The sequence below is a fragment of the Dermacentor albipictus genome, chromosome 3 (assembly GCF_038994185.2).
Source record: "Dermacentor albipictus isolate Rhodes 1998 colony chromosome 3, USDA_Dalb.pri_finalv2, whole genome shotgun sequence".
Classification (NCBI taxonomy): Eukaryota; Metazoa; Arthropoda; class Arachnida; order Ixodida; family Ixodidae; genus Dermacentor; species Dermacentor albipictus.
The window spans coordinates 84,629,799-84,655,011 of record NC_091823.1 but is presented as its reverse complement, the minus strand read 5'-3'; the positions used below and the strand labels follow the sequence as shown (position 1 = coordinate 84,655,011).

The 25,213-nt window shown below is 47.3% G+C and overlaps 1 protein-coding gene across 2 annotated transcripts in view; it reads left to right on the top strand.

Annotated features, from left to right (window-relative positions):
• Positions 1-24,931, top strand: part of LOC139057442 (epidermal retinol dehydrogenase 2-like) — a 101,075-nt gene extending 76,144 nt beyond the window's left edge. Inside the window, exon 3 of one of the 2 annotated variants that reach the window (XM_070535725.1) lies at positions 20,494-24,931. In XM_070535725.1, the coding sequence (XP_070391826.1) occupies positions 20,494-20,593 (100 nt within the window). In that variant the 3' untranslated portion in view covers positions 20,594-24,931. Of the gene's footprint in view, positions 1-3,593; positions 5,021-20,493 lie in introns of those variants that run through there. The other variant, XM_070535726.1, reaches the window with a different exon arrangement.
• The last annotated feature ends 282 nt before the right edge of the window (positions 24,932-25,213 follow it).

Below are 25,213 nucleotides of genomic sequence, written 5' to 3'. Positions count from 1 at the left end.
AAAAAACTTCTGCACAGGGGCTTGTGCTCCTAGAACGCAACCCCAAGACATGAGACGCGGAACTCACTATGACGCTAACAAATAAGCCTCGATTCAGAGTCCCTAATCTATTTCTCCGAGTTGCAAAGTATCTCGACCGTACAGACGTAGTGTCGAGTAACTGAGCAGCGCTGTCCGGTCTTGTGTGCTTCGATGACATTGCGGCACGGTTGCTGGGCTGCACTTTCGTTATGAGGCGCTTTCAGCTCTCTCTCTCCCTTCCCCATCCTTCATGCCCCCCCCCCCCCCATCCCGCTCCCATGTGTAGGGTAGCAAACCGGTTAAGCTAAACTGCTTAACCTCCCCTCCTTTCCTTCTCCACACTTTCCTTCCTTCCATCAGCGTCTACCTAGGAAGCATCGAACGGAGTGTAATTCCTTGAGAAACTCGTCATCGCGGGAATGTCCCCGGTAACATACAGGAGTCGCAGACCGTTACTGGACTGCAGTGACTGCGTCAGCCGATAAATCTGCAGTATAGGATTCCCTGATGCGCTCCCGGGGACAGCGAATCGAGACGCCCTAGCCTGTAAACTCGTCGATGCGCTTCGAATCGATGCGTATATGCATGAATACGCGAGCCGGTGTGCGGAAACCAGAACGATCCGCCAAAGTAAAGCCGTTCGTCATGTGCGGTTGATGTCTTCCATTTGCGCGCTTATTTCGTGCGTATATACTACGGTGTCGTTCGTAACTCCAGTGTTGCTTTGGAAAGTTAGACGCAATCAATCAACCAAATCAAATCAATCTCTCCACGATTTCTGAAGTAAAGTTTTTTTTTTTTCCGAATATCACGTGTGCGCCTCGGCCTTCTCTCCTGCTTTCTTCGGCTCATCTCGGTGCCGGTACACCTTTTGCTATTGCGATACCAATACGTACGTCGACACCCCGGGCGAGTTTTCGCCATCGGCGTTACCGCGATGTTCGGCATATATTTAGGTGTATGTATATGGAAGGTAGATGCTATATATACTATTAAACCTACAAAGTTGCTCAAACCACGTCCAGGTCCTTAGTTTTTGACTGAATTATTCCTCATAATGTTTTAGAATTGCAGCCCGCAAGGAAAGGTCATCAAACATTTGATTCTCAGCGCGTGCCTTTTATCTTGAATATTTTCGGTCTATTAAAAAGTGTAAAACAATATCATCGTTCACCATGTCCGTACACTATACAGGCCGTATACACGGACTGTTAAAGCTTTCGAAGGTGCCAGAAGTGCCAGAAAGTTTCTGCAGTTCTTTTTTGACGAATCAATCGCAGACTTCGCATACTCTTTCAGGTCAGCTATAGGCATGCAGACACGCGCTTTGTGTCTGTAAAACGAAAGGTTTAGCTTCTACAGCGAAGCTGTATATGGCTAGCCGCTTCGTCCGTCCATCTGTCACCTGTAAGTCGACCGTCGCCTGTACGAAAACTCCTCCGGCGCAACCCCATGCGCATGCGCGAAGAAAAAAAAAAGGGAGAGACGCGCGATTGGCTGTACCAATCATGACGTCGTTGTTCTCCGTCGCAGCCGAGCGCGCGCGCAGCAGTTTATCTCCGGCTCCGAAATGGGTAGGCCACGCGTCATACGTACTCCTGAGGTCAAGCAGCCTTCGATCAGCAACGCCGCGAGTAGAACCAGGAACGAGCTCGTCTACGCCGTACGTGCCGATGCTGCAGCCAGGGCACAAGAACAGGCTCGTGCAGCCGAGCGCAAGCAGCAGCTGCGTACCGAGGATCCGGCAGCCTGCCCAGCTGTCGTTTATTCAGCCGTCGGGATTAACCCAGTGATAAACACGGGGACCGCACGTGTCAGCTTCGCTGGTTAACCATCTGTACGGATTGCTTGGAAGGTGATTTTTAGTAAGGCCTGACCTTCGGGAGTGGGGAGCTCACAGTACTTTTTTTTTTACATTATGATTGCGCCTCGGCATACACGATGTGCGTGAGTAGCAGCGCGAACTTTTTTCAACTGTGTACACACTATAGTCCGACAAACTGTTGTTCGGTAGTGCGAAGTGTAAGCTATGAATGAATGAATTAATTAATTAATGAAACGTTCTTATTTAGGGCGTCTATGTGGTCGTGCTTGCTTTTTGGACACCGGCGACGTCCCTAAGCAACTTAATACGCCACAGAGCGATGAAAAGTTCCAACTTATATAGAACACGGTTTGTTTTGAACCGCGAGGGCTACAAAAATATGAAAACAGTTGTTAGTGTCCGGTGAACGGGGGGATAAGTTCCCGAAACACTGTTTTTTGATGTGGCATTCCTCGTTCGGATAGCGCACTCACCTCCCCATCAGCTGAGAAGACGGCCACTTGGGAAATCATTGGCAAAGCCTTGTGTCCGCTGCTGCTTCAACGCAGACCATATTGTATATTATAAAACAGTTTGCATCTTTTTACACTAAAAACATTAAAAACAGGACATTTAAATCTTACCGCCTGTTTCGTACCCGCTCGTACTTTTCGCCAAGATGCCATTTCCTTTCGTTCCGCATTAAATGCACCTGCCACGGTCACTCAAGCACTTGGCTCGTTGCCAGTCTGGTTCACCTGGGCTCTTATTTGCCGACAGTCAGCAAGACCCACCTGACGTCGCTGTAACAGCAGCACGCTTCTCCGGCGACGAGGTGCGCACATGACGACAGTTTTCTCGCTGTATTTCTCACCCCATACAGAGCAGGCAGGCACAGATGTCAAATGCTTTAGTGAACGTCCGGGGGCCCGTCCGCAGCGCTGGCTCAGTGGCCTGGAACTCCTGGTGCTGATCACAACGCCGCGGCCCGTGTTTTATTCCACGGCTCCAGCGGTCGCCATCCTATCAACGTAAAATTGGAAAAAAATAATCATAATAGCAGTAAGAAAAAAAGAAAAGAAAGGAGACAGGAAAAAGAAGATAACGCTCGCGCGCTTAGATTATAATTAATCCAAGCACCCCTTCCCCCCCCCCTCCCCCTTCTCACTACGGCGTCCTTCAGAGCCCCAGCGTTGCTTTGGGGCGTTGAAATCAATCGAGCAATCAGCTAGCGGTACATGCGGGCAAAATAAACATGCGATCTTGTTTGAAAGCATGAGTAAAAACAGGACATTGGTATGAGCCGCGTAAACAGTCTTTTAAAAGTTCATTTAACCCGCCGTGGTTGCTCAGTGGCTATGGTGTTAGGCTGCTGAGCACGAAGTCGCGATATCGTATCCCGGTCACGGCGGCCGCATTTCGATGGGGGAGAAATGCGAAAACACCCGTGTACTTAGATTTAGGCGCACCTTAAAGAACCCCAGGGGGTCGAAATTTCCGGAGTCCTCCACTACGGCGTGCCTCATAATCAGAAAGTGGTTTTGGCACGTAAAACCCCATAATTTAATATAAAAGTTCATATACAATGAAAATGCCGCGCCTGATGCTCCCCTCTCTCTCTCTCCCTCTGTATCCGCTTCCTTTCTGGTCGTGGTCACCTTTTTTTTTGTCTGCCCGCGCCATGTTGCATGTTTTTGTTGCTTTTCGTGAGTCATGTCTTTGCGTGAGCCTGAGTTTGTGTGTGTCGCGGCCTGTTCTCCTCTCGCAGAATTGTTCCCGCGGGGGTGCTGCTCATCGCGGCCCGACTCATGAACACGCAAAAGGCCATGATCCACTACTACGGCCGGTCGTAGAACGGCGGCGGCTGCGACGCACCCCACACACGTGCCTCGTCGACGAGGCGGCGGCCGTCCGCGTGCGCATGCGCGCTTGTGTCACGTGGTCACCGCCTCTTCTGCGAGGAGCCCTACCCGCGCAAACCAGCCGGCATCGTGCGACTCGTCATCATCATCACCAGAAAAACTTTATTGTACAGACTGAGGAGTTTGGGGCAAGCAGGCTCCCGGGCCCCCGCACGACCCCACTGCACTCAAGCGTTTGTGTTGCTTCGGTCTATAACGCTGGCAGCCCGATAAGTAGCCATTGTCGATCTTGCGCACGAGCAGACCAAGGAAGTTTAAAGAAGGAAAAAAAAACACAAAATATTGTAGCTCGCAAGGCCTTCTGCACTGGAAGGCGAAAAAAAAAAAACAGCATTGGTGAGCTGAGTTTGTGGAGCATGCAGAACATAAACTTTGGGCGAGTTGGTACGGTTTCGTCTTGTAGAATTCAGCGCACACAAATGACAAAAGACAAAAGCTCGCCGCGTCTGCCCGTGCGTTCCTTTTTATTTTTCCTTTTTTCTTTTTTTGTGCTCTCGGCAATATTGCGCGCTGAACTCTACAAGAAAATGAGCTGCGCTCGCATGAGCCTTAGAACCCCCAAACACGCATGCCCGTCTTTTTGTGCGCCTTTTTCTTTTACTTCTCATTCTTCTCATGTCCTCATCACTCGACGTACACTATTTCTTCTTTTCTTTCTTTTTGATCCGAAGTGCAATCTTGGTAAAAGGTTCCGAGACCTATATACGCCTGGACTAGACCGGGCCTGTCGTCAGAGTGCCAATCAGGGTCGTTTGAAGAACTCTCGCTGCTCCGAAGTCTCGGAGACCGGAATGGAACAGAATTCATTACAGTATTATTAGGCTGCAAAGACACACAAACGAAACAGCGTCAGCCTGCGTCACTATGTATAGCAGCTAGAAATCAGCCTCATTAATAATGAATGCGGAAAATTTTCAGGTGATAATTTCGTTAAATGGAATAGAAACCATCGTCACGACCTGGGCAGCGACCTCGCTGGACACACCGAGATTCTTCTATTACTTCAGACAAGGGAGCTCTCTCTTTAGTTGTGCGAAACGTTGAACGAAGGAAGAAGGCAAGGGGGCTGTCATTCTTTTAGTCCGACCACGGATGGTCATCGAGCGGCCATGGTCCGACCTGTGAGGTACGCGTTCTGTGCCTGTTTATTTTTCTTGCTCGAATAGATATGTGACAGTAGACGTGATTTTCTCACCTGGCTCAGGTAGCTGGAGGTCATCGCGCGCTAAACGTGTACCTACGTTTAAAGTAAGGTGGGGTGCGTTGAGATAAACAGTGCTATATATATATATATATATATATATATATATATATATATATATATATATATATATATATATATATATATATATATATATATATATATATATATATATATATACTCACCATTCTGAGCGTCGGAGAGGCGTGTTGGGAGCCCTGCGACGTGGCTTGGATGACAGATCTCGTGATTTGCCCAGTGGCTTCGAAACGTTTTGAGAAAGACTGAACGCGAAATTCATAACCGCCGCGATCGTGTACGTGTGAAACTGGCAACACGCGAAGTTCACATTCGCGAAAATCGCAGCCATGAAAAAGAAAAAGAAAACGCAGCGCAATATGTGTGAAACATGTGAAACAGGCATTATACCATACCTACGGGCATTTTCGCGGCTTGCTTTTGTGTGCGTTTTTCTTTCCTGTGGATTCTGCGCCACACACGCCTGCTTCCCATAGTTTCCCGAAGCGTCCTTCTTTTCTTTTCTTTTTTTTTTCTTCAGTCATGTTGCCTATATATCCCGGTTTTCCTATTTTCTGGTTGCACTTTCGGAGAAACACTTTGCTAGCACAATGGCTCCGTGTAGAGGAGAAACGAACTTGCCAACCCGCCACGAGTCGAATCATGCTCTGTAGTATAACTTAGACCCTTAAAACTGTGTAAGTGTATAAATCCGTTTGTAAATCCACATTAACACCCTCATTCACTTTTAAAGGCGTAAATTATTTTACAGTGCGCGCGCCTGCAAAAGCATTGTACCGCGCTTCTCACCATGCACTGCGGTGCCGTGTGTGTGCGCGCGAGAATTTCCGATTTTGTGCTTTTCTGTTGTAACGCGTTTTTCGAGGACGGCAGCAACCGCAAATCCCGTCTATGTTGCGGCTGCGCATCCTTATCTGTGACCAGGGGCGCGATCAGAGATCGTTGTTCGAAATGCGCGTTCAGTTTACGTTCAGTTTCATTTCAAGCGATTGGCTGCCTCTCCCTTTCACCTCAAGCGATTGGCTGCCTCACGCGGCCAATCGCGTGAGGTGAAACTGAATGCGAACTGAACGCGCATTTCGAACAACGGTCTCCGATGGCGCCCCTGCTAGCTGCGTCAGAAGCAAAAAAAAAAAAAAAATCGTTAATTTACTCCAACAGAAAAAAAAGAGAAAGAAAAGAAAAACTTAGTTTGAATAAATGACTGTCGGCTGTTATGCCCTGTGCAAATTTCCTCCGAAAGCGCTCGTTTCTTTTTTTTTATCTCCGAATAGAGTGGTCGAAGGATGGGATAATATAGGGACGCGAATATGGCGCGATGGATTTGTAGATACATGCTAATGAACCCTCCTTGCGTCGACCTTGGTCAACGACATGTTCGGTGACTGTCGCAAGTAATTAATTGGTGACGCGTGACTCGGAAAAGACGGGGAGTCGTTCCCCTTGTTTCACCTTGACCGGGCGCAATGCCTCGGCGCGCATTTATGCCTGCAAGAAATCCCGAGTGCATGGATTGCCTGAGTGCACACGACAGCGGTGATCGCCTTATGCGATACATGTTCGAAGGCCAGACATAGCGGCCTGATTGAGCACGAGTTTGCTGAGCACTGCTAAAATAGAGCGAGAGAGAGAGAAACGAAAAGGAAAAGGTATAGGAAGTCAAAGCGATTGACAACCGATTTTTAAGGACCTAGTTTTCGATGGCGCAACGCAAAGCTCATCCTCGGCAATGTTCACATCTGGAGCGGCTACTTCCAAAAGCGCGTGGGTATTTAGTAAGCAGGATTAGCAGCCTCTAAAGAAGTAAGAGTCGCTCCTCCAGCAACGCTGAGAAGTGAGAACGATGTCGATAGCCCGCCTCGCAAATTGTCAAAGCCACCGATCGCACTGCTTTCACGGGAGTGAGTGTAACTGGTGAACCACCTACATTCTGACCTTTACAAACCGCTTTTGAAAATAAAAAGCTGGCACAATAAGTTCGCGTTGTCGTACAGACATTTCTTGTAATTGTACCGCGTTTTCCACAGAGTGCACGCCTACGTCATGACTGGCTGGCCCCCGTCGTCGTTGTTCTGTCGATAGGTCGATAGACGAGCCAAGCCAACTCAGTGAAAACGAAGGCGAAGGCAGCACAGCACCACTTTTCGTCTCACTATAAGACGAAGGCTTATCTGCGCATTGTAAGCCAGGAACAACTTATAACAATAAAAAATATACTGCATCTCAGTACTAATAAAGAGAGCAGTTACCGCGTACACTAGTAGAAGGTCACGTGGGGGATCTCTTATGCAGCATCATGTTTTTGCCGCGCGGAGCACCAAAGGTCATTTTTCGCTACTTTTAGTGATGGTTTAAAAATATAAGTCCATGTTTAATGAGAAAAAGCAAAAAAAAATGGCTCGTTTTAGCCACTACGATAGGGAATCATTCCATCAGTGGGGTTACTTCGATTCATGTTCTGAACGGTTGTCTGCCTCTTTAACCAAGGACGTGCCCGGTTGCTTACCTTACTCTTGAGGAGGGGCAAAGCGGAAGAATAGAACACTGCTAACGTTCTTATTGTTCTGTCATTCCTTCGCATTGCTTCTGGTGATATCCGTTTGTTGTTTTCTCGTTGTATCTTTATCATTCGGTTGTAGAGCTGACACCTCGTAAAGTTACTACGTGGAACGTTCCGGTGAAATCGAGGTGATTGATTTGCTTAGCGTATCAGACACTCTTTTTGTTCTTGTACAAAGTTCTTAGCTCCAACGGCAAGCAGCCACGATATATATATATATATATATATATATATATATATATATATATATATATATATATATATATATATATATATATATATATATATATATATATATATAATTGAGGACAAAGGAAAGGCGAAGGCGCGTGTCTATTTGATATTTCAGAATCAGTGCAGGCGAGCGCTAAAGCTACGCACCTGTACAGCGTTCTTACGACAACTCGCTTTAATCTTATTTGAAACAAGCGAAAGAAGACGGAGGTACAAGTGTCTGCTATAGAGCGTTTACCTCTGTTCCGTTACAGATTCTGAGAAAAGGTCATGAGGGGGGAAGGGGGGGGGGGTGCTCAGTGCACAAAGCTTTTGAAATGGAAAGAATGACCAGCGGGAAGCTGTCGAAAAGCGCTGGCAGTGACGAAAGAGCTCCACAGGCACAGAAGACAGGTGGGAGGAACAGGTGGAAATGCAGTGGGCAGGGGCCAACAGCTGACAATGCCCTGCTCCTCCGCCCAAGCAGTGTCTGACTAAACTGCTCTAAATTTAAAATTAAGTGTGTGCCGGTGGTGACGTAACCTCGGTCACAAAGAAACTTTGCGAGATGACTAGCCTTTAAGAGACAGTGTATGCGGCGTGCAAGTAGACAGCTATATAATGTCACTCGTCCATCACGCGTGCACCTGGGCTCCCGTCAGCGATGCTCTTTTATTAGCCCCGAGAAAGAGGAATGGCGCCCTCTCGCGAGTGACGTCACGGCCAGGACGCCGCTCGCTCCGGCTCGCTCGGCTGCCGCGCGCGCTCGTTCCCTTCGTGTATGCTTGGGGTATAGGTGGCTCGAGCCGTACGTATTGAAGAATAAGTCGGCTTCTTTCAGCTGCAATACCTTAACCACAGTTTCTTCTTCAAAAGCGTGTGAGTCGAGAAACTTTGCGACTTGGATATCGCAAGCTAAGTAGCGTTAAAGGGGTCTACAAGTTTTTGCAATGCATATATGCGCCGTGTCTATCGGTAAATTTTGACTAAAAAGAGAATATCTGCAAATTCAACGCGCGAAGTTATGTATGATGCTTCGCTAAACACTTAACATTCCTTTAGTATTTAGCTATGAGAGGTATTGCATTTTACGTGGAAGAAAAATTTGGTAATTGGCGTCAACATGTTATCCGATATTAGAAAGACACTGCCCAGCGAAGCTGTCATCATGATTCCTATTACTCTGTTGTGTTGTTCTATTCAAATATGGCCATTCATTAATGCTTAAAAAAATAGTTAGGCGCGCATTTCTTATGAAAATGTTTGCTGCTACTTTCATCCCCCTCTGAAACAGGCCTCCAAAAAACGAATTGCTCATGGCTGCTAACACGACGGCGTGTCATGTAGAGTATTTACATAGTTAATTCACAAACACCATAGTAGCAATCACCTGAGAGAAAAGTTTCGTTGTTTAGATCGACAGCCACTCAATTGAAAGTGATGAAATGTATCATAGTGGCCCTCAGTAGCCTTTATCGACAATATGGCCCACCCCTGATCACGTAACGGTAGCAATCGACTGTCCGTATGGCGAGGCACGCTATGTTCGCGAAACCCATCAGTTCACTTCAACTTCGAATTAAAACCATAAAGCATTTTTTTACAGTGCCACCTGGAATGGCTAAAGTATTCTCGAGCTACTACTACGCAGCTTAGATTGCCTACAAAAGGAAAATTCAAGCACCTTTTGTCTCACCATGTCTCGATCCAGCATTATTTAATTATACAAACGGATAACTATTCGCTTCGTCGGTACTTAAAAGAGAACCTTGCAGGCTAATTTAAGTTTACTCCAATCCAATCGCAAACATTCATAAAGAAAGCACCACAAGCCTTGCATATACTTTCACTTGATTTCTGACCCTCCACAGGGGGAATTTCGATATCTTCAATATGTCCCATGCTACTAGTCATTGACGCTTCGACTGCTTTCTGGCTACAGCTATGTGGTCCAGCAGGCATACTTCACTAAAAAAATTGGGCCGAGCAGCCTGTGTCAGTTTGCCAAACAGATTCGTCATGTATATTCCTTAAGCAACAAGCACCAGTAAATTTCTCAAGTGAGTTTGATGTGATTTGATTTATTAATTTCCGTTTACACACACACATGTACAGAGGAGTGGTAAATGGAGGTGGATGAGGGAAAAAAGCCGCACAGACGCGGCTTGAGGTAATCTCACCCTCTTAGGTACAATATGGCTGCATGGGGTAACACATCAAGCGCCATATAAATTACATCTATATAGTGGCCATAAAACATTGCAGTTATACAATATATGAAAGCACAGTGAAATATTTCCACGATAACAATGCAAAACACACTGCGGCATTGAAATAAATAAATGATATTCACTTGGTAACATAGACAAAAAAAAGAGGAACATAACATGCATTATTAATCATTAACAAACGCGCTCTAAAGAGGTGAGTTGAACGTGTAGCACGGAAAAGGGAATATATATTGGTACATTCCTATTTGTACTCTGTAAATAGCTGTAAGCCTTCATTAACTTTACTTCAAATTTCCGCTGCTTAAAAAAAATAAACACGTGAAGAACCGCCTAATGTTGACAAGCAGTTAAAGAAGCAAGTGAGGCGTGTAGAATCTAAGCTCCAGTATTAGTTAAGTCACCGTGCTACTGCCGAGCGTTTCTGTGAGGAAATGCAAAAATTCGATATTATACCATGAACTACTCGTCGTGAGCAAACCTGTTTTAGCGGAATAAAATCAACGTAACTGCTGTAGTAGTCATATATAGCCAGCTTTGTGACATACTTTTTGCACCGCGGCAGGTATGGTATCATAACTGGATTCCTATAGGCTATGCTTTTGCGATTGTCTATCCGCGTATGAAAAACCCGCAATGGGCTGGTCTGCGTCGCTTCGGCCGGCACTGTAGCGTTGCCTTCGAGAGCTGCATTGTTGTCTAAGAAATTAGCTCTTTGAATAAATGTTCGCAAAGGAAGACGTCATAAAAATATATTTGAGACGACCACCATAAGTATACAAGCAGAGAGAACGAGGGCGAACAAACGAAAACACCGCAGAAAGCGCCCGTACAACGCACGAACTGTAGCAGACGACAGGCGCGAGTCCCCTCCCTGACGTCACGCGAGCGGCGCTCGCAGCGCCGCTCGTGTTCGTTCTCGGGGCTAATAGCGTTGCCCCGCTTCCCCGTTTAGGTCGCAAACCAGTGCTGCTTTTTTTTTTCTTCTTTCTTGAGCCTAATAAAGATTTCATCGGCATTATCCTTCTCCGAGACGCTCCGCACTGTAAACATCTCGAGCTCTGATGGGGAATGCGCGCTTTTCATAACGCAACATAACGCATTAGCAAAGCTAATGTGGGACGCCAGCGCGCCTCGCGTGGGAGCGATAATCGACGTTCGTTATATATAGGACTCTTTCTTGCAACAAGTACTTTCGAACACCTCAAGTTATGTGTTGTAACAACTGCGACGGCGGCATTCACGATCACGTGCTTTCGGCCGACGGAAGCGCAGTGCGCGCCATTTGTCGAAGCACGAACTTGCAGCACTAACTTATATGTGTGTCGAATGAGTACTAACGATAGGCAGCGTTTCGAGTGTCAAAGCTCTCGTACAGCGGCGGTGTTTCGAGTAGCGCACGAAAGTAGGAAAGGAAGGACAGAGTAAAGAGCGCAAACCTCCAACTGATATTTATTTGCGGACGAGCATAATATGTATGCGCTGCAAACAGGACAACACACAGAGTAAAGGAGGGATACGCTGAACCAGCACATCATAGATAACTCAAATCGCTTCACGCGCCCAGGATCGCACTGTGCTAGGCAGGCAACCTTGCTGAGGTGGTGACGGAACAGTGGAAGGGGCGCTTCCTTTCTATGTACTGTCGTAAACTATACGCAAACACCGCCGTTATGAACCACGACCAACTACGGATTAGTTTACGGATTAGTTTACTGCTACGGATTAGTTTTTACCGCCTGGGGCTTCTTTTTAAGCGGCCGCAAATAAAAGTGCACGAACAAAACATCTTTAAAAAAAAAAGATATTTCGCTACAGCGATAACACAGCCGCCGCGACCGGAAGTTGAATCCGCAACCCCGGTGCTCGGCAGCAGAACCCGATAGTCACCATTGCAGCTACACTGCAGCTGTCGTAAGGGAACAACGTGTAGCTGAAATTGGTACCAAAAATTGATGGCCATCGAGTTTCTGAAGGCAGGTTGTAGACGGAGAGAAAACAAAGGAACTCTCTATCAACGGAAACCAACAAATATGTCGCTACCCGAAAGCACAATGATGGAGATGAAAGAAAGGACGTACAGAAAGGAAGCGAGGAGAAGAACAGCAAGCCGGCTTGGAACGAAGCGTGCAATGCACGCGTCCGCTGCGGCCCTTTGTCCATTGTTCTCACAGCTGCGGTAGCAGATGAGTGCGTCCGGTATACGGTATACGGACGGTATACGAAGCGGTCGCTTGTCGGGTGGTGTCCCGGGGTATTCAGCCGAAAAAACGGACAGCCGGGCGCATTGCCTGCTTTAATGACGCCCCGAAGTTCTGTGCCTTAATTACTGTGTCTGCGACATGTTCGCCCGTTCGTCGCTCGGAGTCAGCCGCTCGCAAACACACGCCGCTGTGACTCACTGGCTACGGCGTTGCGCCGCTGAGCTCGAGGTCTAGGGTTCGATTCGGGCCCCCGCGGCGGCCGCATTTCGATGCAGGCCGAATGCAGGAATGCTCGTGTACTTAGATTTAGGCGCAGGTCCATGAACCCCCAGGCAGTGTGCCCCAACGGCGAGCCTCATATCAGATCGTGGTTTTGGCACTCTCAACCTCCAGAGTTTTTTTTTTTTAAGTTCAACTTTAAGCCCACTTTTAACTCTTCATGAACGCGTTGATGCTATGAGCCTCATGTACTGCTTTTATTTTTTATGTGGATGATTTAAATTAGAACCAACGAATTTATGGAGGCAAAGTGTTAGTATACCAATTACAGGAAAACAGAAACACCCTTCGGGATTTCAGGATGGCAAAGTGAACGAGTCTGTGTCATAAATGTTTGGCTATTGTAAGTAACCTCGTTCGTGTCCTGTGAAGAAAGAAAGAAAGAAAGAAAGAAAGAAAAAGAAAGTGAATGGCGGTGAACTTCCGTTCGCTAACTACCGGGCGTTGCATTTACGAACTCGTATGCTTTCCTTGTTGGAATGGCCAACAGCCCCACGCGCGCCACATGCAACATCGATGAGACTCTCGCACATATTATCTGTGTCTGCGCGCGATATAGTGCCCAGAGAGAAGTGCTGTGCAGAGTACTGGACCATTTGGACAATCGTCCACTATCAGAATCCAAAGCTTTAGGTCAGTACTCCCGCAGGACATCCACGCTAAAGGCATTACTCGCTTTATTAAGGTTCCTGCGGTCTGTGGGGCTTCACAATAGACTGTAAGATCGCCGCCCCCTACCCCTTTGTAGTTTACGCGGTTTGATCGTGCTCTTCTCTATTTCTCTCTATCTCCCCTTTCCGCTCTTTTTCTCTTTTTATCACCCTTGCCCCCGTGCAGCGTAGCCAACCGGAACTGCCTCTGGTTAACCTCCCTGCTTTTCTATGCATCCTTTTCTCTCTATTTGAAGGGTGCCGACGTTACATGTTTTGAGGGCGAAGCATTACCAGAGAAAGTATTTTGTGCTCGTCTATTGCTTCTCTCTCTCTCTCTTTGGCTACTTCCACGATAAATCTTTGTCCAGGATAGTACATGTGGACACATCAAAGCGTTTCTCGTACGAATTAGCTAACTCTTGCCGATACGTGATTTGCCTCGCTTTTCCATGCTTCGCATACTTTGTACTCACTGCCTTATGGGGGCACGCCGGCTTTACTTGCGTACATTTAATACGTCTGCACTCTGCTGTATATATGTACGTATCTTTTTGAAATCTTTTAAACCATAATAATCTATCTGCGCATAACTGATCGCGCATTGCAACTTGCGTCAAGCAGCACTGTGATAAGGGCACGTCTTTCTTCGTTACTTCACCGCACCATATATCGCGCTCTGAGGAAGGCGCACTGCCAACATTCCACGGTATTTTAAGGAGTATAGCGTTATCGTTGCACCGCTGCCGTTGCTGCAGACGCTGTCAAAAGCGCACATCCACGGGTCTTATACTGTCCATGCGCAGTTAGGGGGGCAAGCGGTAGCTGTATACCGTTAGAACGTCATTGCTAAGCTAGAAGTATTCGAGTTGCTCGTGAAGCCGTAATCAACGTTTGTAGATGCAGTATCTAGACATAAAGATGACCAAGATATACATAAAAAGGTGTCTATGGCTGTTGGCCATAATGTTGTTGTTGTTGTTGTTGTTGTACTTTTTTCGCTAACGGGCTACGGCTAACGAGGAATGGAAACTGCAGGACGGTGGTGCGATGAAGTGCATTGAGTCTTGTTTTGCGTATGAATGTCGACATTGCAATCGCAAGTGAAACACTTCCTTTCGCAAAGCGTCTTCCACCGGTGTTGCTGCTCAACATGTATCATGCGACACCCGTATAGTTGTACTTGCATAGAAACAAGGCACTTTCTTGCTCAAATTTCACTTCACACATGCACGCGGTTGCACAAAGTGATCAATGGTTACCGGTGCGTACATCTGGGTGGCAATGTTTTGTTGTTGTTGTTGTTGTTGTTGTTGTTGTTGTTGTTGTGCTCACGCACGTGTTGACGCGCGCGAGTCGATCCTGTGGAGTGCCTCGCACATTATATTCACTGTGCTCGAAGAAGGAACCAGCCTCTGCCGCTTTGGACTTGCTTCGCCTAGCGACGTTTGCTCGAAGCGTGTAAAGTTGGAAAGATGGGCACGCTTTGGAAAGCCACTCGAGACACCCCCACGCATTTTTGTATGTCACATACAGGGTGTCCCACGAAACTTGAACCGAACCTTAAATATATGTGAATTCCCCATAGGTGGACAGAATCAAGATAATGTTTGCCGTCGCTTAGAGATACTTAGATTATTATTTTTTGGCATACTGCCTAATTACATAATTAGTCTTAAATGATGAATCAACTTCTCAAATATTATAGTTACATGAAAAGTCTCAACGAAAAACATCTTACAGCAACGCGAAGAGACTCCCGATACAGCTTTCTGTTTCTCAATACTTGCTACATAAGTGCATTTACAAGCGTGAAAGAAGTCCGCGAGTGCACGAAAAATTGCCGCGCCACTGGCCGCTCGAGGCGCTTTGCTGGAGTTTCTCATGTCGGTCTACAACTTTCTCATTGACACTTTTAATCGAAACATAATATTTGAGAAGTTGAATAATTAATTAAGACTAATTTTGTAATTAGGCGGAATGCAAAAAAATAATCTGAGTATCTCCATGCGGCAGCAAACAATCTCACTATGGTTCTGTTCAATTACGTTGCATTTGCATATGTTTAAGGTTTGGCTCAAGTTTGGCACAAGTTACGTGGGACGCCCGGTATGTATCCAGTGATATCGTACTTATTTTCTTCTCTGAAGAGCGCTTTCTCCAGGGCATTTCTTTTGTTGTTGTTGTTGTTGTTGTTGTTGTTGTTGTTGTTGTTGTTGTTGTTGTTGTTGTTGTTTTCACTTCAGGCTCGTCACTTTACACTTGTTGCGCTTTGTTTATTCTGAACGAATGGCATTAAATGTTTGTCAAGCAGTTTGCGCTGATGTTGTGAATCGAATCACGTTACTTGCCGGATGGAAAAGGAGCTACGCCTTTCGCCGGTGAGGTGTGCTTGTGTCTTCCCTCTCTCGTCTCCTCACTCGAAGAAGCCTGTGGGCGTCTATCTAATTTTGTCTCAATCAGTTGTCGACAAATTTGACGTTACAGTTCTCTGCACAGGCGTCGACGCTCAATCACGATTCTTGCAAAATACACGCAGTGGATATGTCACAGTCATAAAATGTGAGACGCATATACTGGGACAATCTAACGTCATGCAGAACAGCAGTGTGTCTGGTAGGTTTGTAAATGCATGCACAAAGCGCTTTAACGCAGGCTCCGTACAGGGACAAAAACACGACTCGGACACCATAATGCCTATATGCCATACTTCAAGCGTTTATTCTGGGTAAATTTGCAGACTCTTTGTAAAAAAAGGCCTTCTCTTTATCTTTAACAGAGAAGGCCTCTTTACAAGTATACAGTAGGGTGACGTTTCTAGCGTGGTTGTGGAAGCGGTGGGGGTGGGGACAGGTGATGGGCGAATCGAGCACATGGTACATGAGTGTGCGAATTTCCAGAGAATAAACGCTCAAAATATGGCACCTGCACTGTGGCAAAATACTTATTGTCCCCGTATGGGCCTGCGCTAAGGCGCAGTCCAACTTCAAGCAGCGAGACAGGTGCAGCACCACCGCTTTCTCTTCAAACGTACTTCGAGTAAGACGATTGGTTTGCGTCGGCAGACGTCCTTGCGTTGACTGCGAGCAAATTGGCTGCACTGTGAACGAGGGTAACCGCGTTTCTCTCGGAGGAAACAAGCTTCGCCAAGCGGTCGTACGTTCCATCTGCAGTGACTTGCGAGGCAAGTCGGGAAAACGACCGCAAGGGTGCGGAAAGAATAACCGCTTGACGAGCAGACGGACAGTTCGCCAGCTGCATGCAGTGCCAACTTCCAGGCATTTTTTCTTTCTTCTTCTTACGCGTTGGTTTTCCCCATGCATTGAATCCCCGATCATTTGATCTCCGCTATGCTTCCTCCGTTAAAAGGAATGTGTAGAATTGCAGTCAACAGTGAGAAAAGTTCGAAATTCGACGTCTTTTACATATTGTCGTAAGAGCTTTAGCTGCATAAAAAAAATCAACTCATTATTATAAACTGCGAAAATGCTGCTTCAAAACTTACCTTCTGGAATGTATTCGGCCCAGTGTAATGCGCGATACTATGCACAATGTACGTCTATGCCAACGCTTTTTTGTAAGCTTTGCGGTGCCAGCTGCGCGCTCTCCACGTGGTGCTGAGCCTATGTACGACAGCAGATTTTCGAGAAAATGTTACAGTCTTTAGTCGCTTACCTTTAGTCTATATAGTGCATAAGAACTTCCTCAGTGTAGTACTACAAGCCACTAAACATCTCTCATCACGCACGACTCGCTGGAACATATCATCATACTTGTCTTTTTTTTTTCTAGCCGCCGATAGCTGACGTCGTTGTGCGACACACCACTTGTCTGAGTAGCATAGTAGCGATTCCACCAACCACTCCAACGTTTCCACCAGTTGGCGAAGCGATGTATCGTGCAATGACGTCAGCTATAGGCGGTAGAAGAAAAAGACGAAGTACGAGGTGTTCATAGCGGATGTCATTGGCGGCATCACTGTAATCGGGCGATCAGGCTTAGAAGTATTGAGTGAGTACCTGTACTATTCTTTATCGCGAAAAAAAGGAAGTCAGCGATAGAGAAGTAACACATTTAATTTAAAACTTGCGAAGCTTCTAGTCGAGAAGAAGTATCGGTAGAAATTCGTTGCGTTTTTATCGTGTTTGCGATATATTTTGCAGACGCCGCTGTCTCCTTTCGTCAACAAAGTTCCTGCTTCGATGGCGAAGCTTTTATAGAATCCATGTCGGCGCGAACCCAAGAACATCTAGCGTGGACCGAAGTAAACGTCGTGTCCGACTTTGAGTGAAACAGAGTACGAGTGACCTTGTCACACTGCCGCTGTTCCTTTTCTTAACTCTAAGCACGCGACCACGGCTGCAATAATCGTGCAGGCATGTTCCAAAAAATAAGAGAAGCAAGAAGAAAGGGAGAGAAATACGGACGGTAATTGCACTATCAGTGTGAATAAACATAGGCGCGCCAATCGAATTCGACGTATGCTACACGGTCGCCACCGACAGTCTCTCTGGTGAAAGTCGTGCCTGGCTTGCGTTCATCGAGGGATGCCAGCGAAATCCCACGAGGAAGAAGTGGACGCGTGCCACGGCTGACCCTGCGGAGGCATGCATGCGGGCGAATGGTTGTTGCCACTGCCAGCGGCCGATGACGTCGTCGTGGCCCCCCGGCTGCACCGGCCTCTCCCTGTTCCTTCTTCTTTTAACGATGGATGGAGGTTCTCCCGATCGCCGTCGATTTCCTGGTCGCCGCGCGATGATCGCACACGGGTGCCAGGCGATGAAAGCGCGCGCCACGTGTGCATATTGCGCGCGGCCCCGAAGCCATTCGCTTCCTTCATGTGCTCGTCCCCCAGCCGCCCGTTCTCGTGGAGACCGCGAAGAGGCCCGTCGCTACTTGTGCAAATGCGTGCGCGTGACGTCTTCCAGTTATTGATCTGTGGGTTGGCTGATTGGGCTACCGCAGGTGATCCGTCGTGTGTCTGGCGTTCTTGCTGCGCAATACGGGAGAGCGAGGAAAGAGGCGAGACGAGGACACGCGCCTATACATCCAACTTAGGTTTTATTATAATCAGGCACGCAGAATTTATACAGTCAGGTCAAACGGCAACCGAAAAAGAAAGACACTTAGGCAGCAACGATTGATTCGGAAAGAAAAAAATAATGTGTTCGAGCGACACAAAACAAAAACAAAAATGTACATAATCGCAATCGCCTCCTGCCTCTGCTGCCCCCCTCCGAGAAAAACCAGCTTTTTTTTTTTTTCTCATAAGGCACAGCGCCGCAGCCAGTGATTGGCGTCACTCTTGTTCGCGTGTCACAAGAACGTTCACCTTCGGAGCGTTTTATAATGCATCAGATAAGGTTCTAATTGGAGCGGCTGGCAGCTGTGCCGTGCTTTTCCCATAGAGAGCTCGAGGCGAGGCCTCGTATGTCGCTCCCGTGACCGAGCGCACATGTATTGACGGGCGTTTTTGTATCAGCGGGAGACCTGCTGCCACGTTAAACATTCTGTGGTGCTCTGCACGTGTACCACCGCAAGAGAGAGAGAGAGAGAGAACAACTTTAGTGAAAATGCCTGCAGAGTCGGTGAGGCTCCCTCCACGCAGGGAGGACAAGCTTTCACCGCGACGCGGCCACTACGTCAGTCTCGTGCATTGTGCTCCTCGAGGTCTGCGTGCCTCGCTACTTCCGGGGATCCGAGAGGGTCGCCGCCCCCTTCCTGGGGGTGCTGCTCCCTTCTCCTCGGTTTCGCGCGGTCGCTGCCTCTCTAGAGCTGCCGAGACCTGCTGGACGGCCTTGAGTTGTGTCTCTTGGTCATAACTCCTCGTTGCAGCCTCTAGCTGCGGCGGGATCGTTGTCTTCTCGCTGGCTTCACGCGGATTTATACTACAGTCCCAAAGGATGTGGGCCGCGGTGGCTCTCTCCTTAGCGCACAGTCTACAAACGTCACTTGCGTACACGCTCGGACACACGTGCTTAGCTAGCACCGGGGTGAGCAGGGACCCCGTCTGTAATTGCCTGTATAGCACTGCCTCCTTCCGGGTAAGCCCCGGATGAGGTGGCGGCATAGTCTGTCTGTTAAGTCTGTACCACTTCACTATTTCGTTGAAGGTGGTCATCTTGTCCTTGGCACTGCACCGCGACCAACACTCCGAGTCGGCCGTGCTTGCAGCTGCGCGGTTGGTTAGTCCTCGCGCGGCTGAGTTGGCCGTCTCGTTGTGGTTCACGTTCCCGCGTTCCGACACACCGCCGCAAGCAGAACATAATTGAAGAGCACCAGCAGCCGTCAACCGGACGCTAAAAAAAAATCAAGCTAGTGATTATATATATATATATATATATATATATATATATATATATATATATATATATATATATATATATATATATATATACGTGTGTGTGTGTGTAGGCACCAAGCATGCGCAGAAACTTAATTTTTTGCTTGCGCGCACGGGAGTTGACGTCATATTACTTTACGCCGACTACAGCAAACCCTCGTCATAATGAAATCGCTTTATTCGAAGTTCTACGAGGTGTCAGGAATCATCAGAATCCGGCTGCTACGAAGGATGTTCCGATAGTAAGTTTCGTAATTTCCTTTAAAGAGAAGATGGTACACCAGGTGAAACAAACAATCGCCATGGCAATCCACGCCCGTTGCTGGTTCAACGACGGAAGGAGCGTCGGCAGAGGAGGAAGGACGCACGCGCAGAGCGCCGAAGAAGAGAGAGTGGCAGCAGACTGGCGTGGCCCGAGGTTATTCGAGTACAAATCACGGTGGCAGAAAGACGTGCGCTGACAGCGGGGTCGCCAGTGGAAGCGCGTGCTGTTTTCCTGTATGAATAGGCACGTGGGACTAATATGCCCGTCATCCCTGAACGCCTACAGATCGTGTGTGGTGTAGAGGTCATGCCTCAAGCCTTGCATCCCAGGGCACCGAGTTTTACCAGAGCGGTTTTTTTTTTTTTCAAACTGATTGCACGCTACGACAAATGTCTCAATGTCGGTGGCGTCTATGTGGAATAATAGTGTAAGGTGTATAGTTCATAATGCCATGGTGTATTCGTTTTGCAATAACGTTTCCGTGTGAAAGTAAATGACGAAAATTACTGTCGGAACGTCCCTCGTATCGAGTCGACCCTATAGAGCACTGCTTCGTTTCGACGTAGTACGCTTTACGTGCGTGCAGGCGAAGCTATAGAGTACGCTTACCGCGTTACTGGCTTGCCTATTGGCGTTTAGCGAAATACTCCGTATAACGTACTTCGGTTTTTATGCCGATGATTTTGTTATATTGAGGCCTTGCCGTATATGTAAAGCTCTTCCATTCACACACATACCTGTGTCTTCTCGGTCTCTGCTCGCAGGATACTACCGGTCAGCGCGATTGTGGCGCTCTCCCGGGGTCTCGGCGGATTCGAGGTCATGGACAAGTTCATAGGACGTGGCATCGCAGCAAAGGCATGAACATCGGGCGAAGCAGGCCGTCACATCACTTGGGGACCGGAGAAACATCTTCTGCGACTTTCTTTTTCTTTTCTCCCTATTCTTTTTTTTATCTATACCACTTTCGCGTCACAGCTGTTTGCCCCCACAGTGGTTTTCAAGCGCCTTTCGGTTCCGGTTCGCACGCAGCTGGGCATTGCGCATGACCAATCACGCATCCACAACGCAATGAAGCGACGGACGCATGTTGCGTTTGTCCGCTACGCGGCTGGCCACCGTCCGACTTTTTTCACCTAGTTATACATGTAGCTCTCTAGTGACATCGAGCGAGAGTATATATAATTAAGAGGGCGGTGTTTCTGCTAGTTCTAGAGGGTTATTTCGGCATATAGTTACAGCCTCGCATGGTAATTTCTTCGGCTTCTGGTGTCGCTCCCGTTGCACGCAAGCTCTAAGCTGTCTCTGCCGTGAAAGGCAGATTCACACGATCCAAAGAAACTTCCCATAGCAGATGTTTGCGGTGGCTATATACGGTCCTTCCTTTCGTCGCATTTATAGGCCGACCTCGCCCCAGATATCAGGGAATGCCAGTGGACGCCTGATATGCGTGCGTAAATAAATGTGTGTTTACATGGAGCAACGTAGCGCATTTGCGCTTGAAATGTAACGGTAGATGCGCGTACCGAGCGCGACATTTAGGACACGTGACTCTTGGGTTCACGAAAGACGTGCTGGTTATTGGCGGTTGACACTGGGTGCAGACGCTTTGTTATCGGATACTACTTTTCGAGGATTTGATGCCATTTGGGGTGATTACTGCATAGAGCACGGAGATTACTGCTCCGTGCAAGCTGGACGGTATGGTAACGACTCTTTCGTGATGACCATTACTTTGCCGCGTCAGTGCAGCAGTCGCATGTTCTCGTGCGTACTTTTGTGCGAGTCGGAACCGAAAGTCCCCGTTAGCGCACTTTGGCGCATCTGGGTTCCGAGCCTTCCATCCCTGTACTTGACAATAGCGCAAGCAACAGATGAAGACAAAGAATTGGTAACAGGCGCGCATGAGGACTATACAGGCACCGAGGAGCATGTGGAAGACACACACGCACACAGAGCTGTACGTGTAGCTTCTGGTATTTTTCGACCTAGTATTGTTTGCACTATTGTCAAGGAGGGGTTCACGGATCACCGACGCGTCCAAACTGGCGTCCTTACGGCGCCTTCGCTGCCGCTCAGGCAGTTTCACGTCGCCTTGCGACGCGTATATGAGGTATCTGGAATGCGAGGAACGTCCGATGGACGGAAAGCTTACTCGATTTTTGTTTGACTCGAGTCCCTTCTAAGCAGGAAAGCAACGATTTCATGTGTGTCTGACTTGTAGCGCGCATAATAACCTACATGATTGAAAAACATAAAAAAAGACATTGCTGTTAAAGGTGCCGCCGTGTCTGATATGATTAGCAGAGCGGAGAAAGCGTGATAAGCTGTGGGGGGAGATATATACCAGCGACTGTGGAGTAGAAAGAAAATAAGCTTTACGGATCTTAAGCAACACATACAGAGCAATGCATTACTTAATTTGGACGATGTTTGATTGCTGTGAGAATGAAAACCCTATCGTTCGCATCACTTTTTAGCAAGCTGGCACACCTATGGAAGCCATGCTGTGAACTTCGTAGTACAAACCTCGCGTGCCTATGGCAGCGATAGCAGGTCACCAAGTAGGCGCCTCTTTTCAGCAGATGACATCGAATCGCGTCTTCACTATACAATCGCGTAGATCCATGTATAGTCTTGTACATATAGTGCTGTAGATAGTAGGCTAAAATAATTTCACTTTAGATTTCGCAAGTTCCGAGGAACTGCCACAAGCACTTACAATCTATACTAGTATGTTTCTGTACTTTCCTTTACTTTAAGAAGCATTGTTAAGGCGAGACACGCAAGCACGACAGGTGCACCGAAGGACGAAGTTGGGAGAGATTATGTTGTTCCGAAGTTACGCACACAAAGAGCAATGATGTTTGCTTATAGCTGATATAGAAACAGTGTGGAGTATACGTTTTCTATTAATAAAGTGTAGTGTACCTTCGTGTTTCACTATATATCTGTAGTCGCGACAAAGACAAAAAATAAACGTAACGCCACGCAATAGCTGTGCAATAACAAACACCGCGTAAACTTCACTTTGCCTTCTTGCACGCATTGGGAAGATGGCGTAAGCGCCTACAGTGACGCTCGAATCTGCCTCTAGTAGAACTCCGGTATGCGTTTAGGTTATACATCTTTGCGCTGCGCTAAACAACTTGCCCCCGTATTCCATGGAACGCTGCTCCGCTCAACACTCCACCTCGACTGAAGAAAGTTGATGGCAGCGCCGCCGCCGCACTCCGACAGGAATAGTCACCGCATTTCAGACACTTCTCGACAATTTTTGAGAAGCGTATAGTGTCTTCTTCAGTCGATAGGTGGCGCTTCGTTTAGAGGAAGAGAAAGAAAGGATTAGAAGATGCGTGTAAAAAAACGCTCGAATGAAAAGCATATATAGCATACCCGATTAACTCCAGCAGGCTAGGTGACTATTTGTCATCGCGCCGTTTCAAAGAGGATGCCCGTAAATCATCATCATCATCTCCGACGGGAGGAAGCTGCTGATGATTGTTTGAGAGAATACGGGGGCTAATGCGTGAAAGGAGCCTTCAAACGTGCCTTATTCTATAGCCTGTTGACGAGCAAATAGTGTTTTCTATACGTTCTGTTTTACCACGGAAAGTGTGTAGCGCCACGGCTTCTCTCTATAGCATCCGAATAGCACAGACTGTTACGCAGCAAGTTGGTCACGTGTGCAGTTGTTACAGACCTGCCACTACGGTTGCCGAACACGCAAAAATTTTTTTGCCGTCCTTCGACTTTCCTTGTGCCGAAACAAAAATCGTCAAATGTCTTACGTGCACTTCCATTCCTTAGCGCCACACGCCCAACACTTTCTTTCAGGAGCGCAATGTCAAGCCGTCCGCGCGTGCCGCTCTTGAGCTCAAAACTCGCACCGGCGGCGCATCATTAACGAAACGAATTGAACGCAAGATGAATGACGATTTTTATTTGGGGACAAGCTAGGCCCCAAAGGGTGCAAGTTTCTCTTAAGAGTCTAGGGCAAGAGCTGTGCTATAGGGATGCAAATACAGACGTTTTAAACGCGATAGCGTTAAGGGCCCCCGTGTTACAGAAAAGCCGGTGTCGGCGTCCGCCGTCCGCGGCGTTGTCCGTCAGATAAGGTCATCCAGAACAACAACCACGCAGACCCTCCGCGTGGCGCATAGGAGTTGAATTGAATCTCTCAAAGTAAATTGCGTCGGAAAATACGTAAAGTATGACTTAAACATATACAGACAAAATATCCTCGTGTTGTGATTTCAATATACGAGAAAATAAATGGAATATACGAGAAAAGACAATTCTGTTGCGCGGAAACTCAAACACAAACCCCTCTTTTCCTTGCTTACGGGTGTTTGAGCCATCGACGAGTTACTATAGTAGCCTCCACCTTACGTGGGTAAGAGCCGTTGCTGTGCCTTTCACTGCCGCCATGGATCAGCCCACCATTCTTATCTGTCGGGCCCCGTGTCGCGGAATATCCGGTGTCGGTGTCAACGGCGCCCGATAACGCTATCGCGTTCCACTCTTAAAGGGGAACCTTAAGGGTCCTTCCTCCACGTTTTTCAATGTAATCCAACCCATTTTGACTTCTGCTTTTTTCTTGCGTAGTCTACTGTGTGTGCTGAATTGCGGCAACCTCCTTCGCGACATGAAGATAATTTTTTTAGCGTAACACCGAATGTCAGCTTTCTTTGCGAACAAGGCCATGCACTATACCGTCCATGATGAGTCACTGGAAATTAGCCTCAAAGGTATGTTTGCGACAGGCAACCGTCGTGACCGAAACTGCTTCTGCACTCGTATTCGCACTAGCAAACACGCTGCACATTATTTTTCGTGAAAGAAAACGGAAGTTATATTTGACTCAAATGTAGTGGATTGGAGGATTTTCTGAAGAGTAGGTTCGATGGAAATTTGAGAGACTCTGAGAGGCGCATTTTGGGGCATGGTGATGTTAACATGCATGGCGCAGCATTATATATATATGATCTTGGCGTTCGTGTTTGCTGATCACTTCTACTATGCTGGGCACACTGTGCACGCGATTATGCCATACTTTCTGTGAAGGCAGTCACGACCGATGACAGTTTTGTCGGTTAGAATTAGTACGCAAAAATGTTTTTGTTCACTCTCCTGTACATAGTCTTTGCTACGAAACACATGGAACGTTAACAGCGTTGAATAAAATGTTTTGTACATGGGTTCCTACTGGTGTTGTCTTCGTGGTTATTTTAATGCACCGAACAAGCTATGTGGTTCTTTGCGGGACTGCGGAAAGTTTCGCTAATGTATGCGCAAATTAACTAAGTTCCAACTGTGAGAACACTTTTATGCAGAGTTACACAAGTCGACATCTTGTGCGAAAACACATTTACTGCCGTTATATGAAGTTCACATCGAATAATCCAACTCCACGAAGTCAGATTTCATAGGGAAGTCCGTGTAAGTATGATCCTGATTTTCTTTTCATAACAGCAGCCGAAG